The sequence below is a fragment of the Macaca fascicularis genome, chromosome 15, assembly GCF_037993035.2.
Source record: "Macaca fascicularis isolate 582-1 chromosome 15, T2T-MFA8v1.1".
Taxonomy (NCBI): Eukaryota; Metazoa; Chordata; class Mammalia; order Primates; family Cercopithecidae; genus Macaca; species Macaca fascicularis.
Genome location: NC_088389.1, coordinates 103456501 through 103473539, shown reverse-complemented (window position 1 = coordinate 103473539; position 17039 = coordinate 103456501). Strand labels below are relative to the sequence as shown.

The following is a 17039-nucleotide window of genomic DNA, read 5'->3' as shown; positions in this document are numbered from 1 at the left end:
TTTGTCTACAGAGCAAAATACCAACAGATTTATGAAAACTGCTCATTTTTTAAGACTGCTATCATTTTCAACCACCTTATCTGAGAAGCAATCTCAATACATCATTTACCTGGGCAGGGGAGGTAGCAAAGGCAATTCCAGCATACATGTTGTTGCCTATATACTGAATTTCTTGACTTGGACCACAAGTTTGCAACTCCATTTATACCCTGAGGTCATTTGGTTATTTCATGGGTGCATGTGGAGGTTTTTAACAAATCAAATAAATGCCTCTTTAAATCCTAAACCAAGAGGGTCACTATAATGTAGCCTCTGCTAAAATGAAAGTTGAGAAGAGGAAGGGGATTGAGAGACAGGTAGGAAACAATTTTCTAGAAGCCCACAGGATAAGACCACACAAGAAAAAGAAAATTACTGGCAACGCGATACTAAACAACATGTGGACTAGTTCTCTCTTATCCATGGTTTTAGTTACTTGTGATCAATTCATGGTTCCAAAAAATATTAAATGGAAAACTCCAGAAATAAACAATTCATGTTTTAAGTTTTATGATGTTTTGAGCACTGTGATGAAATTCCTCACCTTCCCACTTCACCCTGCCAAGGATGTGAATTCTCCCTTTGTTTAGTGTGGATGCATCCTGTGGATACAATAGTGTATCCATGTTGCTCGTAGTCGTCTCAGTTATCAGACTCACTATTACAGTAGGGAAATGCTTGGGTTCAAGTAACCCTTATTTCATGTAATGGTCTCAAAGTGCAAGAGCAGTGATGCTGGCAATTCAGTTATGTCACAGATAAGACATAAAATGCTTCCTTTAAGTGAAAAGGCAAAAGTTTTTTATCTAATGAGGAAGGAAAAGAAAATCATACACTAAGGTTGCTAAGATCTATAGTAAGAACAAATATTCTATCCATGAAATTGTGAAGAAGGAAAAAGAAATTAATGTTACTTTTGCTGTTGTACCTCAAACTGCAAAAGTGATGGTCACAGTGTGTGATTAAAATTTAGTTAAAGCGGAAAAGTCATTAAATTTGTGGGTAGAAGACATGAAAAGAAACGTGTTCCAACTGACAGCAATAGAATTTGCTATCCATAGTTTTAGGCATCTACTGGGGGTTTTAGAACATATCCCCTGAAGGCAAAAGGGTGCTACTAATTTAAATTATTTTTCCCCAGATAATTGTTTTAATTATTATTTTTTCTTTCCAATTTTTATTTTGGGTTCAGGGAGTGCATGTGCAGGTTGCTTACATGGGTAAATTGCATGTTGTGGGGGTTGGGTGTACCAACTATTTCATCACTCAGATGATGAGCATAGTACCCAATAGGTAGTTTTTCAATCCTCACCTTGCTTCCACCCTCCACCCTCACATAGGCCCTGTTGTCTACTGTTCTTTTCTTTGTGTCCATATGTACTCAATGTTTAGTTCCCATTTACACATGAGAATATGAGGTATTTGGTTTTCTGTTCCTGCATTAATTCTCTTAGGATAATGGTTTCCAGCTTCATCAATGTTGCTGCAAAGACATAATTTAATTCTTAATTCTTTTTTATGGCTGCATAGCATTTCATGGTGTATATGTACTACATTTTCTTCATCCAGTACACTGTTGATGGACATCTAGGTTGATGCCATGTCTTTGCTGTTTTGAATAGTGCTGTGGTGAATATGAGTACATGTGCATGTGTCTTTACAGTAGAATGATTTCTATTCCTTTGGTATTTGCCCAGTAATGGGATAGCTTGGCTAAATGGTAGTTCTGTTTTAAGTTCTTTGAGAAATTTTCAAACTGCTTGCCACAGTGGCTGAACTAATTTACATTCCCACCAATAGCATCTAAGTGTTCCCTTTTCTCCACAGTCTTGCCAGCATCTGTTTTATGTTTTTCTGTTTTTTTTTTTTTTTTTTTTTTTGTAACAATAGTCATTTAGACTGGTGTAAGGTAGCATCTCATTGTGGCTTTACTTTGCATTTCTCTAATGATTAGTAATGTTGAGTAATTATTTGTATGCTTAATGGCCGTGTGTGTCTTCTTTTGAGAAGTGTCTGTTGATGTCTTTTGCCCATTTTAATGGTTTTTTAGGGTTTTTGTGTTTTGCTTTTGCTGGTTAGTTTAAGGTCCTTATAGACTTATAGACTCTGGATATTAGACTTTTCTTGCATGCATAGTTTGCAAATATGTTCTCCCATTCTGTAGGCTGTCTGTTTAGTCTGTTGATAATTTCTTTTGCTGTGCAGAAGTTATTTAGTTTAATTAGGTCCCACCTATCAATTTTGATTTTTATTGCAATTGCTTTGGGAGTCTTCTTACTGAAGTATTTGCCAGGGCTGATATCCAGAATACTATTTCCTAGGTTTTCTTCAAGGGTTTTTATAGATTAGTTTTAAAAACCAAAAATTTATAGTTTTAGATTTTACATGTAAGTCTTTAATCCACCTCGAGTTGATTTTTGTATATGGTGAAAGGAAAGAGTCTAGCTTTGATGTTCCTCATAGGACTATCCAGTTATTACAATGCTATTTATTACCCAGGGAGTCCTTTCTCCATTGTTTATTTTTGTTAACTGTGTCAAAAATCAGATGCTTGTAGGTGTGCAGCTTTATTTCTAGATTCTCTAACCTATTCCATTGGTCTATGTGGTGGTTAATATTAGGTGTCAACTTGATTGGATTGAAGGATGCCTAGATAGCTGGTAAAGTATTGTTTCTGGGCGTGTCTGTGAAGGTGCTGCCAGAGGAGATTGACAGTTGAGTCAGTGGACTGGGAGAGGAAGACCCACCCTCAATGTGAGTGGGCACCATCTAATCAGCTGCCACAGTGGCTAAAACAAAGAAGGTGTAAGAAAATGGGGTAAGCTGGCTTGCTGAGTCTTCTGGCTTTCATCTTTCTGCTCTGGTGGATGCTTCCTTCCATCCTCCTGCCCTTGGACATCAGACTCCAGGTTCTTTAGCATTTGGACTCTGGGACTTACACCAGTGGTTTGCCAGGGGCTCTCAGGCCTTCAGCCACAGACTGAAGGCTACACTGTCAGCTTCCCTGTTTTTGAGGTTTTTGGACTCAGACTGAGTCACTCTTGGCTTCTTCCTTCCTCAGCTTGCAGATGGCCTACCATGAAACTTCACCTTGCTGATCATGTGAGCCTTTGTCCCTAATAAAGTTCCCTTTCATATATACATATATCCTATTAGTTCTGTCCCTCTAGAGAGCCCTGACTAATACAATCTATGTGCCTGTTTTTCTATCAGTATCATGCAGTTTCAGTTACTGTCACCTTGTAGCATAGTTGGAAGTCAGGTAGTGTGATTCTGATGCCTCCAGCTTTTTTTTTTTTTTTTTTTTTTTTTGGCTTGTGATACCTTTGGATATTCAGGGTGTTTGGGTTCCATACAAATGTTAAATGGTTTCTTCTAATCTGTAAAAAAATGTCATTTGTATTTTGATAGGATTAGCATTGAATCTGCAAAGTGTTTTGGGCAGTATGGCCATTTTAATAATATTGATTCTTCCCATCTATTAGCATGGAATTTTTCCATTTGTTTGTGTCATTCCTGATTTCTTTAAGCTATGTTTTGTAATTCTCATTGTAGAGATCTCCCTGGTTAGTTATATTCCTAGATATTGTATTCTTTTTGTGGCTATTGTGAATGAAATTGCATTCCTGATTTGGCTGTCAGCTTGGAAAATTCTGGTGTATAGAAATGTACATTGGTTTTGTATTCTAAAACTTTGCAGAAGTTGTTTATCAGACCTAGGAGCCTTTGGGCAGAGACTATGGGCTTTTCTAGGTATAGAATTATATTGTCCACAAAGAGAGATAATTTAGCTTCCTCTCTTCCTATTTGCATGCTTTTTATTTCTTTCTCCTGCCTAATTGATCTGGCTAGGACTTCTCGTACTATGTTGAATAAGAATAGTGAGGGTGGGTATCCTTGTCTTGTTCCAGTTCTCAAGGGTAATGCTTCCAGCTTTTGCCTGTTCAGTATGATGTTGGCTGTGAGTTTGACATAGATGATTCATTAGTCTGAGGTATGTTCCTTCAATGCCTAGTTAGTTCAGAGTTTTTAACATGAAAGGATGTTGAATTTTATCCAAAGCCTTTTCTGCAACTATCGAGATGATCATGTAGTTTTGTTTTTCATTCTGTTGACGTGATAAATCATGTTTATTTATTTGTGTATGTTGAACCAACCTTGCATCCCAGGAATAAAGCCTACTTCATCATGGTAAATATACTTTGAGAGTGCTGGTGGATTTGTTTTGCTAGTATTTTACTGAGGAGTTTTGCATCTATGTTTATAAAGGATATTGGCCTCAAGTTTTATTTTCTCATTGTGTCTCTGACAGGATTTGATATCAAAATGATGCTGGTCTCATGGAATGAGTTAAAGAGGCATCCCTCCTCCTCAAGTTTTTGAAATAGTTTCAGTAGGATTGGCACCAACTCTTCTTTATACATCTGGTAGAATTTGGCTGTGAATTTGTCTGATCCAGGACTTTTTCTGGTTGATAGGCTTTTTATTACTGATTCAATTCTAGAATTTATTATTGGTCTGTTCAGGGTTTAAATTTCTTCCTGGTTCAATCTTGGGAGGTTTTATGTTTTCAGGAATGTATCCATTTCTTCTAAGTGTTCTAGTTTGTGTGCATAGAGATGTTTGTAATCATCTCTGAGGGTTTTCTGTGTTTCTTTGGAGTTGATGGTAATGTCCCTTTTGTCATTTCTGATTGTGTTTATTTGAATCTTTTTTTTCTTTATTAATCTAGTTAGTGGTCTATCAATCTTATTTATACTTCAAATAGACAATTTTTGGATTTATTTATCTTTTGCATGGCTTTTTGTGTCTCAATTTCATTCAGTTCAGGTCTGATTTTGGTTATTTCTTATCTTCTGTTAGCTTTGGAGTTGGTGTGCTCTTGTTTCTCTAGTTTTTCTACGTGTGATGTTAAGTTGTTAATTTGAGATCTTTCTAACTTTTTGATGTGGGTGTTAGTGCTATAACTTCCCTTTTAAACTGCTTTAACTGGGTCCCAAAGATTCTGGTATGTCATGTCTTTGTTCTCACTAGTTATGAAAAATTTCTTGATTTTTGCCTTAATTTCATTGTTTACCCAAAAGTCATTCAGGAGCAGGCTATTCAATTTCCATGTAATCATGTGATTTTTAGAGATTCTCTTGGTATTGATTTCTATTTTTACTGTGCTGTGATCCAAGAATGTCGTTGGTATGATTTCAGTTTTTCTTAATTTGTTGAGGATTGCTTTATGGGTGAGCATGTGGTTGATTTTATAGTATGTGCCATTTGCAGATGAGAAGAATGGATATTCTGTTGTTGTTGAGTGGAGCGTTCTGTAGATGTCTGTTAGGTCCATTTGGTCATGTGTCAAGTTTAGGTCCCAAATACCTTTGTTGGTTTTCTTCCTCAATAATCTGTCTAATACTGTCAGTAAGCTGCAGAAGTCTCTCACTATTATTGTGTAGTTATCTAAGTCTTTTTGTAGGTCAAGAACTTATTTTATGAACCTGGTGTTCCAGTGTTGGGTACATATACATTTAGGACAGTTAAGTCTTCTTGCTGAATTGAATCTTTTATCGTTATGTAATCCCCTTCTTTGTCCTTTTTGATTATTGTTAGGTTAAAGTCTGTTTGGCTTTAAATAAGAATAGCAAGCTCTTCTCTTTTTGTTTTCTGTTTGCTTAATAGATTTTTATCAATCTCTTTGTGGCTTGATAGATTTTTATCAATCTCCTTATGGCTTGATAGATTTTTATCAATCTATTTTGAGCCTGTGGGTGTCACTGAATGTGAGATGGATCTCTTGAAGGCAACATACAGTTGGGTCTTGCTTCTTGATCCAATTTGCCATTCTGTGCCTTTTGAATGTGGCATTTACCCCATTTACATTTAAGGTTAATATTCATATGTGAAGGTTTGATCCTGTCATAGTGGTGTTAGTTGGTTGTTATGTAGACTTGTTTGTGTAGTTGTTTTATAGTGTCAATGGTCTATGTACTTATGTGTGGTTTTTGTGGTAGTTGGTAACAGTTTTTTATTTCCATGTTAGCACTTCCTTAAGGACCTCTTGTAAGGCAAGTGTGGTAGTAATGAATTCCCTTAGCATTTGATTGTCTGAAAAGGATTTTATTTCTCCTTTGCTTATGAAGCTTAGTTTGGCTGGATATGAAATTCTTGGTTGAAATTTCTTTTCTTTTAGGATGCTGAATATAGGCCCCAATCTATTCTTGCTTGTACAGCTTCTGCTGAAAGGTCTGCCATTAGTGTAATGGATTCTTTCTGTAGGTGGCCTTTCCCTTCTCTCCAGCTACCTTTAATATTTTTTCTTTTGCATTGACCTTGAAGAATCTGAGGGCTATGTACCTTGGGGATGGTCATCATATATAGGATCTTGCAGGGGTTCTCCGAATTTTCTGAATTTGAATGTTGACCTCTCTAGTGAGGATGGGTAAATTGTCATAGGCAGTACCCTCAAATATGTTGTCTAACTTACTTTCTCTCTCCCCCACTCTTTCAGGTATGTCAGGTATGTCAGTGAGTCATAGGTTTGGTCTTTTTACATAATTATATATTTCTTGGAGGCTTTGTTCATTCTTTTTTATTCTTTCTTTTTTATTTTTGTCAGACTGAGTCAATTTGAAGAACCACTTTTGAGCTCTGAGATTCTTTCCTCAGCTTAGGCTGTTCTGCTACTGATACTTCCAATTGTATTATGAAATTATTGTAATAGGGTTTTCAGCTCTATCAGATCAGCTTGGTTCTTTCTTAAAATGATTACTTTGTCTTTCAACTCTTGTATTGTTTTACTGGATTCTTAGGTTCATTGTATTGGGTTTTAACTTCCTACTAAATCTCAGCAATCTTCATTGCCATCCAGACTCTGAATTCTATGTCTATCATTTCAACCATCTCAGTCTGATTAAGAACCATTGCTGGGGAGCTAGCATGGTCATTTGGAAGTAAGAACACACTCTGACTTTTTGAGTTGCCCCAGTTCTTTTGCTGGTTCTTTCTCATCTGTGTGAGCTGATGTTTCTTTAATCTTTGATGTTGCAATTCTTTGGATGGGGCTTTTTGCTTTTATATTCTTTGATGCCTTTGAGGGTTTGACTGTGATGTAAGTTGGGCCTAGTCAACTGGCTTCATTTCTGGCTGATTTCAGGGGACCTGGGCTCAGCTCAACACTCCTGGGCTGTGTGCTGTAACCCGATGGTATAGGACCAGGCACACAGCTTTGTTCTCTGGCCTCTCAAGGTTAAACACCTGATGTGCTGAAAGATATGAGGTGTTTCCAGTCTGTTAACAACAATGCTCCAATGAGGGTTGCTGGCAAAAGTGCTTTGTCGGGGCAGTGGCAGTGGGGTGTATGCTCATGTGTCAGTGACAGCAGAGCAGCAGGGTCCATGCATCTCTGCATGTTGGCAAAGCAGAGGGAGGAGGCTGCAGGCAGGTGTGTGTGGATGCAGGCTTGTCTTCAGAAGCTCTCCAACAGTTGGATGGGGTCTGCCAGGAAAGAAGCTATGGTGATGGCCTTTAAGAAGTGCCCCAGTTGGACATCCAAGCCTTTGCTGCAAGTGGGCACAGCCAGGCATGAACCTCAGGAAAGGCTGGCAGACAAGGGAGGCACTCAGATAAGAATGGCCTCATTCCATGGGCAAGACAACCCTGCTCTGTATTGGTCTGACAGTCAACAAAGGCCAAAGCCTACAGGGGCATGGTGAGCCTTCAGGGATGGGTGTCCTTGGCTGTGCTCTACTGCAGTCCTTCCTTTGCCAAATATTCTGAACTCCACATGGTCTGGAGTCCTGTCCCTGCCAACTCTTCAAGCAGCTCTCCTTATCAGTTCAAATATGCATGGGGGTCATGGAGTCTCCTGCAACTAGAATTATGGAGATCCATGGTGAGAGTGGGCTACTCCACACCTATTTAACTCTCCCTTCCTCAGGAGCAACTCGGGGCCAGGAATGAGTCCTAGAACTCATTCCTGAGCATAGCATTCCGAGCTTCCTCCAATTCTAGCACAGTCTACATCCTCCCTCCATCCACTCTCGATGCCTCTCTTCTGAAGATCTACTTGGAGTGTGCCAGTCTTCTTAACACCCTGGTTTCTCATTGGGAGAAGCTCTTCCTGGCTGCATCTTGTTAGCCATCTTGGCTCTTCTCAGCTATTTAAAATTCTTGAGGATGGAGAAGCTGTAGCAAATATTTGACTGCAGAGGATAACAACAACACAAAATTATACTACATTGGCCAAAACCACTGGTCATTTCTTTGTTTACGATATTTCCCCAACTGAGCACCACAGGGGCAAGGACTTTATTTTGCTCACCAAGAAAGATCCAGGTACTGGATAGTTCTCTTAGATTATCCATTCTAGGTGCTCCACAAATAGTAATTAAATGAATGAAAACATGAATTGTCATTCTAGAAGTAAACTTAGCACTGGAAAGAGCCTCACCAAGTAAATACATATAGCATAAATTGCATTTTTGCATAGCACAATACATATAATAAATGCATACGACATATGCTTGTTATGCTATTGCTGTTCAGTTCTGTCTCTGTCATTATGACAGGTTTTGACAACATCACCTCACTTTGTAAATAGCTGCCATTCATTGTGAACTACTGCCATCCTTATTAGTCCATTCTTGCAAGAGGACAGCTTTTTATGTTGATTTTTCTAATCTAGATGCAGTTCATAGAGCAGTAATATAAAATGGAAGGTGGTGACTTTATGTCATTCATACCTCATTGCTTTTCTGCTCCAAGCATTTTTGAAACAAGGTCAACTATAGTTTGAGGAAGATGAGATAATCATATGTTTTATGGGATTTGCCAGAATATCATGTCCTTTAGGCCAGGTCCACTTACCCTTCCATAACCTTCCCTAGGGTCTGAAATTCATCATTACATACATCAAACATTATGATCTCCAATGAAAATATCTCTGAGAAGTAAAATATTAGACTGGATTCTATGAGGCACTCTCACTGCTTTCTACTAAATAGATAAGGAGAAATTCCTTTGACAAAGAAAAAAATTAATTGGGGGTGAGAATGTGGGGAGGAAAAAGAAACAATTTCAATGTTAAAAAATTAAAGATGTCAAGAGACATGGAAGATATTTAGGTAGAGTATCAGGTAGGTCATGACTGTCTGGGTAAACACCAAAGAAGTGTAAAGAAAATGGACAAAGGCACTGACATCTAAGTAGAAGGGAGAAAATAGAGTCTCATTGATTTAGAAATGGTATGTGTGAAGCTGGCCATGATTTACCTTGGAATATGCAAGAATCTTGTAGAACAAGGACTTGGTTTTGATAGGTTTAATTGTTTTTTAACAAGACGTTTGGTCACTTGAGTCATATCAAGGCCATAAAACTCTAAGGGAATTTAACAACAGACAAGAAACTATTTTAATATAGAATTTTTTTTAAAAAAAAAGGCTACCCAGGATAAGACAGAGACATCACTCTATACTGATGATTGTTGTCATCAATATAAATGAATCCACATTGGAAATTAGAAAAGCTAAGTCCTGGAATTAAAGCAAGGTGTTCAAAGCTCAGTTCTGCAAATTACTGGGTATTTGAACTTAGTCAAACCCTCAAACTCTGCTGAGCCTTAATGTCTCCATCCATCCAACAGGAATAACTAATGTGTACTCAACACAGTATATAAGATTGGTGGGAGGAACACATTGGCCTATGTAAGGAGAAGCACAGTACAGAGAGGTGGCAAGGTGTAGGGGGTAGAAGATATCTTTTGAACTAGAAAATCTAAATTCAAAGAGGTCTTATAGTCAAATGACCTTGCGCAGTTCATTTAGGATCCCTGAGTTTTATTTCATTATCTGTAAAATTATAAAACTAATAGCTACTTTGCAATGTTTAGGGATTAGAAGTAGTGTAATTTAAACTGATTCATGACAGATGTTCAACAGATGTTAACTGTTATTATTTCAAGTAAAAATCATAATTATTGTTGCAGCTCCAGAAATATGGATGAACATACTGTCATTTTGCCAAATTTAAAAATATTTATCTGCATGTGTTGAGGCTGGTTTTTTATATATGTCGTTTATAATATATATCTCGTATATATAATATGTATGATAGTCTATGTAGACAAAAATTTTAACACCATTTAAGGGTTGTGTATAGCACATGATTTAAGTATCCAAGAATATTTGTTAGTCCATTTTATAAGTATTGTTATAGACAGGATCATAAACAGAAAAATTATATTTAATCCCAGGGAGCCCTGTGCTAAGGTTTGACTGTTGGTCTCCCCAAATGTCATGTAGAAATTTGATCTCAATGCTGGAGGTACCTAATGAGAGGTGTTTGGGTCATAGGGGAAGATTTTTTTATGAATAGATTAATGCCTTCCTTTGCAGGGGATAGTGAGTGAGTTCTTACTCTATTAGTTCCCACGAGAGCTGGCTGTTTAAAAGAGCCCAGCACCTTCCCATCTCTCTTTTGCCTCCTATCTCACCATCGTGATCTCTGCACATGCTGGTTCCCCTTTGCCTTCCACCATGAGTGGAAACAGGCTGAATCACTCACTTGATGCAGATGCTGACTCCATGCTTCTTGTACAGTCTGTAGACTGTCAGCCAAATAAACCTCTTTTCTTTATAAATTACCCAGCCTCAGGTATTCCTTTATAGCAACACAAAATGGACTAAAACAACTTACAAACAGGAAAAAGTCTTGAAAGAAGCCTATAAGGATAAAATAGCTATGAGTTTCTTATTAAGACATGTATTCCCAAAATGATTCAACTGTTTCCAGTAGTTTAACTGCTGTAAAACAGACCAGTAAAACCCCAGATTTTTAGCTTAGAGAATTATTTTTAATGGGAGCAGTTGGGTCCTGATGTCAAGCCACTTTTACTTTGTGACATAAAACTTTAAACTAATGAGGACAATATTTAAAGGAGCTGATGGTTTCTATGTTGTGTAACTTTACGTTATGCTGTTTTACTTTGCTTTTAATACTTATGTTTATATTTATCATGAAGATTTCTAAGCATATGATGTGGTTGAAAATGTACACTGACCTGGAAAGAAAAGGAAAAAAAGAAGGATAAAAGAAATGAATGAAGGGAGGAAGAAGAAAAGGGAAGGACTTAAAACTAAGGTGATCAACCATCTTTGTTTGTTGGGGACTGAAAGGTTCCCAAACACAAGACTTTCAGTTCTAAAACCAGGAGAGTCCTGGGTCAACAAAGTTAGTCATCTTATCTTAAAACTTCAAACTATTTTCTTGGATTTCTATCTTTTTATTTTATGATTTTGCTATTAAGTAACTAAAAATAGATATTTGCTCCCATTTTGTGAATGAATATGCAGAAGCTAACAGAATGAGCACAATGAAAAAATCTTGATGTGGCCTAGTCGATTTTAGAACTTAGGTTCCCTTCTATTCTGTTTGAGTAACGTATGCCATAAATCCACTCAAACTTATTCCAAGAGAATATTTGACTGGGATAGGAGTAGGAAGAGATGATTAGTGATTCTGTACAAAGATTTATATCTCATCAATTCTTTTCCTACTGAGTATTGTCCCATGGGCTGGTGGTGGGGTGAGAGTCATGTATTGTTTTCAAGTTGTCTTGCTGTTTGGGCAATGAGTTTAAACTACTTGCTAATCAGGTAAGGAGCAACCAAAGGTCCATGCCAGAGGAAAGGTTCAAGGCCACACTGGTTTGGTTGACAGAACATGAATGACTTTGAGGGGGAAAATGGATTTCATGCCCTGCAGCTATCCCAAATGGCATCTTTGAGCAACTTTAAAAAAGCCACTACTTCCTCTAGAGCCACTCTGCCCAATAGAGTGTTCCACCAACATCTGGCTACTGAACATTTGAAATGTGACTGGTATAAAATACACACCAGATTTCAAAGACTTGATACCTTCTGAAAGGCAGAGAATATCTCAACAATAATTTTATATTGCTTGTTAAAATGGTAATACTTTGGATATATTGAGTTAAATCAAATATATTTATTATTAAAATTAAATGTACCTATCTATTTATTTAATATGACTACTAGAAGTTTTAAACTTATATAAGTGACTTGCCTGGCATAGTGCTGCTCTAGATACTTTAAATTCATCTGCCAGAAAATAATTTATTAAACATACAAATCTACTGATGTACAACTGCATAACCATACATGACTGCCCTGTTTTGGGGAGCTATAATGTGGCCTCAACTCCTACTATGCTGGCCTTTTCTCTTCAATAAGCCTATGAATTATAATCCTAATAAAATAGTTAACATTTGTTTAATAATTTTCTCATCCAGGCATATTCTAAGTGCTTTGTATTAATTCATTTAGTCCTCACATCCATTACACCTCTATTACCAAGGGGAAACAGGAGAACAGAGCAGTTGAGCCATCTGCTAATGATTGTATAAATACATACAAGGTAGAGCTGGGATTTGAACCTAGGCAGAATGACTGTGGGGTACACAACCTGCACAGTTACCGAAAAAAGCTGAGTAATCGGACATAAGAAAATATTCTTCTCCACTGCCTATAGAAACTAAAGGAGCAACACAGAAATGATACTCATGAGGCCTCAGTAATGTAAATGATACCTCTGACTTCAGCCCAACCAGAGCAATATAGTCAAAAGACTAGAAAATATCTTTGATTTTTGGAATGTGATAGTAGTTTATCTGATGTACAGTCTCTTATATTTGAGGTCTCTGATTACACTTGAACAGGTTGATAAATGTCTTACATATAGGATTTCCCACAAGGTTTTAAGTCCCAAAAGAGCTTAAAAATGAAATATGGCAGTTTTCTCTGGAGGAACCTGTAAGTGAGGCAGGTTTAGGACACAAAGTGTGTCACAGACTGCTTCAGAGAGCTCCTGCTTAGGGTGACTCTGCACTTTTTCCCTCTTAGACCCTCAGGCAGAGGGGCCTCCTACAATGAGGGGAAAACTCATTCACCTTGAGCATAGTCAAATAAAAGAATGGCAACCTTACTTAAGATGTTTAAACTCTTCTCGTAAACTGGTTCAAAAAAAAAATTGGCTAAACGGTCATTTTTCTTATATATAAACCCAAATAACTCTGCTAGGCTTCTGCAGTCTTTAAGTAGGGTATTATAAATATATTTTAGGCAGGGGGAAAAATGAACTGCAGTAATATCAGTTCTCCAGTGAAATTCCTCCCCATACTCCAATACATCTTTTCCCAAGACAAACCATGATTATACAGTTGATTGTGACGGTTTCATTGGGGACCATTCATTTTTTCTGTCTTACACAGCTAAAATTTTTTGGATGAGTGATTATTCCGGTTTTTTTTTTTTAAATGAGTAGAGAACAATAGATTCTGCCTATTGAGCTGATTCTGCAAGTTAAAACCTCTCTGCACGCAAAAGAGGGGCCAGCAGCTGTTTCCCTGTCTTGCTGGCAACGTTAATTCGTACCTTCAAGTACAAAAATGCACATTTAAAAAATATGTTTAAACACAAGATAGACATGCAAGCATTAGTCTGACCCCATGAGATGACTCAAAGGCCTGTGTTTATGTTCAATTCTTTTGAAGATGTAATAGTCTAACATTAGTGTTGGTATTAAAACTACATTTCATCTCTTACAGACTCTGTTTCCTTTAGACATAAAATAGCAACAAAATTATATCCAATCCCCAAATTAATCCCTCCATTTGATTCCAGAAATCATTATTTGCTTCCCAAAAGACAAATCAAACTTACGCTTTGAGGACAACCAGAAAGCTGTATCCAATGCACATAATCCCCACTAGAAAATAGGAGAGCGGCAACCTGAAATTCATCCATCCAATTGTTCGTTTATTGTCATAATAGCCATAAAAGAGAACGGAATATTGTGCCAAACCCTGAAATCCAACAACAAAGCCACTTAGCAGATGTCATGAAGAGCAACTCAAAGGAAAAGATCAACTCTTAAGAGAAATAACAAAATGATGTTAATTTTCAAACTTGGGTCACAGCTCTGACATGAGCCCTATTGTTTTGCTCCATGAAGTGAATGTTTCAGCTGCCATGTTGACTGGCAGCTTTTTGGTTTATTTGAAAACCAGTGACTTCTAAATAGATAAAATTTTTAAGCAAATATAAGCTTGCTCAGCTGTGGAGCCATTACCGTGAAATGCCCTTTGATTTAAACATCAAAACACACTTAATGGTATCATTAGATTTACAATTTTAAGGGCTTGCTTAATACTGGGGGATGGGGATCTGAAAAATGCTTCCTCAAAGTGAGGTGGCAGATTTCCATTTCCAATCACCTGACCATAATTAGATCAGTTCTTCTTAAACCACAGAGGTTGTGTCTCAGCTCTCACTTCACAAAAATCAAAGAGCAGGTGAGATGGCATTAGAACTCATCTGCACACTTCCCGTTCATCAAGACTATCACAGCATTCCCTTATAACAAGCATGTTTACTTGTGCATTAGATTCTCGTTCCTAAAAATTACCTGCCAGGGTTGAAATCATCCTCTCCCAAAGTCACCTGAATAACTCCCTCTTTATCCTCAGAACATTGGCATATTCTGATGCTGCTTCCTTTATAATATGCACCTTTTTCCTTCCTCACATTCACTGTTTTTCACTCTCAGCATTGAAGCATTGTTACTGTATCACTACAGCTATCCAGTCCCCAGTGCCCCTCTTACTTCTCTGTGACAATAACTATGCTTTGTGAAATGAGAAGATAATCACTTTTCAATATGTGGCTTCCTCTTGAGATCAGGTGAATCAACCCTGAATCTTAGAAAACCCAGTTGGTTGTCTTTAACATCATTTATACCAACCCAGGGACTTTGACACTCACAGCCAAAGAAGGGAAGTGAAGTCAGGGAGAGTGGAGGTATGGAAAAGAAAGAAGAAATGTCATGGATGCTAATTCCTAGAGGAAGAATTAAGAGAAGTAATTTAGAAAATTGCCTTTAACAAAGATCATGGCTAACTCAAATCGGAGGCCAACAGAGACCTGAAAAAACTATTGCTCTCAAAATATGGGGCACATTTTCTTAAATACTATACTCTATAAGAACTAGAACAAAATAAAATCTCCAAATAATCTCAGAGGAACTTGGGGGCTTAACTTGGGACTGCATGGAATGAATCATACGTAAACACCAAAGGTCTGGGCTTCCCTGGGCCACGCAGGCCTGTATCTGCATTTTTCAGTTCAAGAAAAAATAAAGCCAACTTGTGATGTTTAATTGTATGTGTCAACTTGAGTGGGCCATGGGGTGTCCATATTAAACACTCTTTCTGGGTTTGCCTGGGAGGGTGTACCTGGATATGATGAGCAGTTAAATAGGTGGACTCAGTAAAGTAGATTGCCCTCCCCAACATGGTTGGACATCATTTTATCCACTGAGGACAAAAAGACGAAGAACAAAAGGAGGAAGGAGCGATTTGCTCCTTTTTCTCCTGCCTCACTCACTGCTTGAGCGGGGACATCTCATCTCATCTCCTCCTGCCCTCAGAGTGGGATTCAGACCATTGGCTCCTCTGGTTCTCAGGCCTTCAGATTCAGACTGAATTACAGCACTGGTTTCTCTGGGTCTCCAGCTTGCACATGGCAGGTTAGCAGATTTCTCAGCCTCCATGATTGTGTGAGTCATTTCCTCAAAATGAATCTCTTATATCTGTAATAAATCTATTATTTACATTAACTTATAAATTACATATATCTGCCAGACACGGTGGCTCACACCTGTAATTCCTGCACTTTGGGAAGCCAAGGCAGGCAGATCACTTGAGGTCAGGAGTTCAGGACCAGCCTGGCCAACATGGCGAAACCCTGGCTCTACTAAAAATACAAAAATTTGCTAGGTATGGTGGCACATGCCTGTAATCCCAGTTCTCAGGAGGCTGAGGCAGAAGAATTGTTTGAACCCAGGAGGTGCAGGTTGCAGTGACCCGAGATCACACCACTGCACTAAAGCCTAGGTGACAAAGTGACAAAGTGAGACCCTGTCTCAAAAAAACAAAAACCCAACAAATTTATATATATATATATATAAAGATTTATATAATCAATTTAAGTAATAATGATAAATCCAAATAAATTTATTGTATAAATACTAGATTTATACAATAAATTTTATATATGTGTGTGTCTGTGTGTATACATATCTTCTACTGGTTATATTTCTCTGGAGAACCCTGACTAGGATTGCAACCCAAAAGAACATTTAGGGATAAACAACCAGTAGAAACCTCAAGCAGAGGGAGTGGGTGAGCTAATCTCACGTCTAAGGTAAGACATGGATTGACCAACTGCCCAAGACCCAGAAATCTTCATCCCAGGAGAATATGCTTGGGAGGATTTCCCAGCTCCCAGGTACATGACATCTTCTTGTTTCACATTTATCTAGTTAAGATCTCTGCTTCTTCCCACTTGTGTTAAATCCAATCTCCTTCTATTGTGTCTTAAACCTTTATGCTGGTTCTTCTGTCCCAGGGTGACAATAACAGAACGTGCTAAGTATAAACACTTAGTCTCTTGTTTGGTTTAAAGATTATATCCTGACCTGTTTATTTAACCCTCATGGGACAACACAACAATTTCCAAATGTCTCTGTTTTTCATTGCCCTATCTCTTTGCCACAAACCACAAACGTGACACTCAGTGACAATGGTTGCTGTGATACGTAACATCACCGTATACATTTCGTGAACATTTAGCACTTGCCAAACACCTTGTTTTATCTTACAGAGTCCTCAGGGGAACACTCTGAAGTTGCTGCTACTAGGATGATCGTATCCTCCACTCTTGATGTTTTCTTCCATGTGAAGACCCATTAACCTAACACTCCCGGCCACCCTCCACTGCCTCACTCTAGCCTGGGGGAAAAGCGACTGATTTGACAGTAGAGCGTGGGTGGAGAAATGCGGACATCTCTTGGGTGGAGAAATGCGGACATCTCTTCCTCCTCTTGAGAGGGCACATGCTGTGTTCTGCCCCTCCAAGGAGAGGCCTGTCGTGGCA

General features: G+C 38.0%; 1 protein-coding gene across 1 annotated transcript in view; it reads right to left on the bottom strand.

Annotated features, from left to right (window-relative positions):
- Window positions 1-17039, bottom strand: part of TMC1 (transmembrane channel like 1) — a 180290-nt gene that overhangs the window by 54985 nt on the left and 108266 nt on the right. Inside the window, exon 12 of the mRNA XM_065530686.2 lies at window positions 13767-13909. Within this exon, the coding sequence (XP_065386758.1) occupies window positions 13767-13909 (143 nt within the window). The remainder of the gene's footprint in view (window positions 1-13766; window positions 13910-17039) is intronic.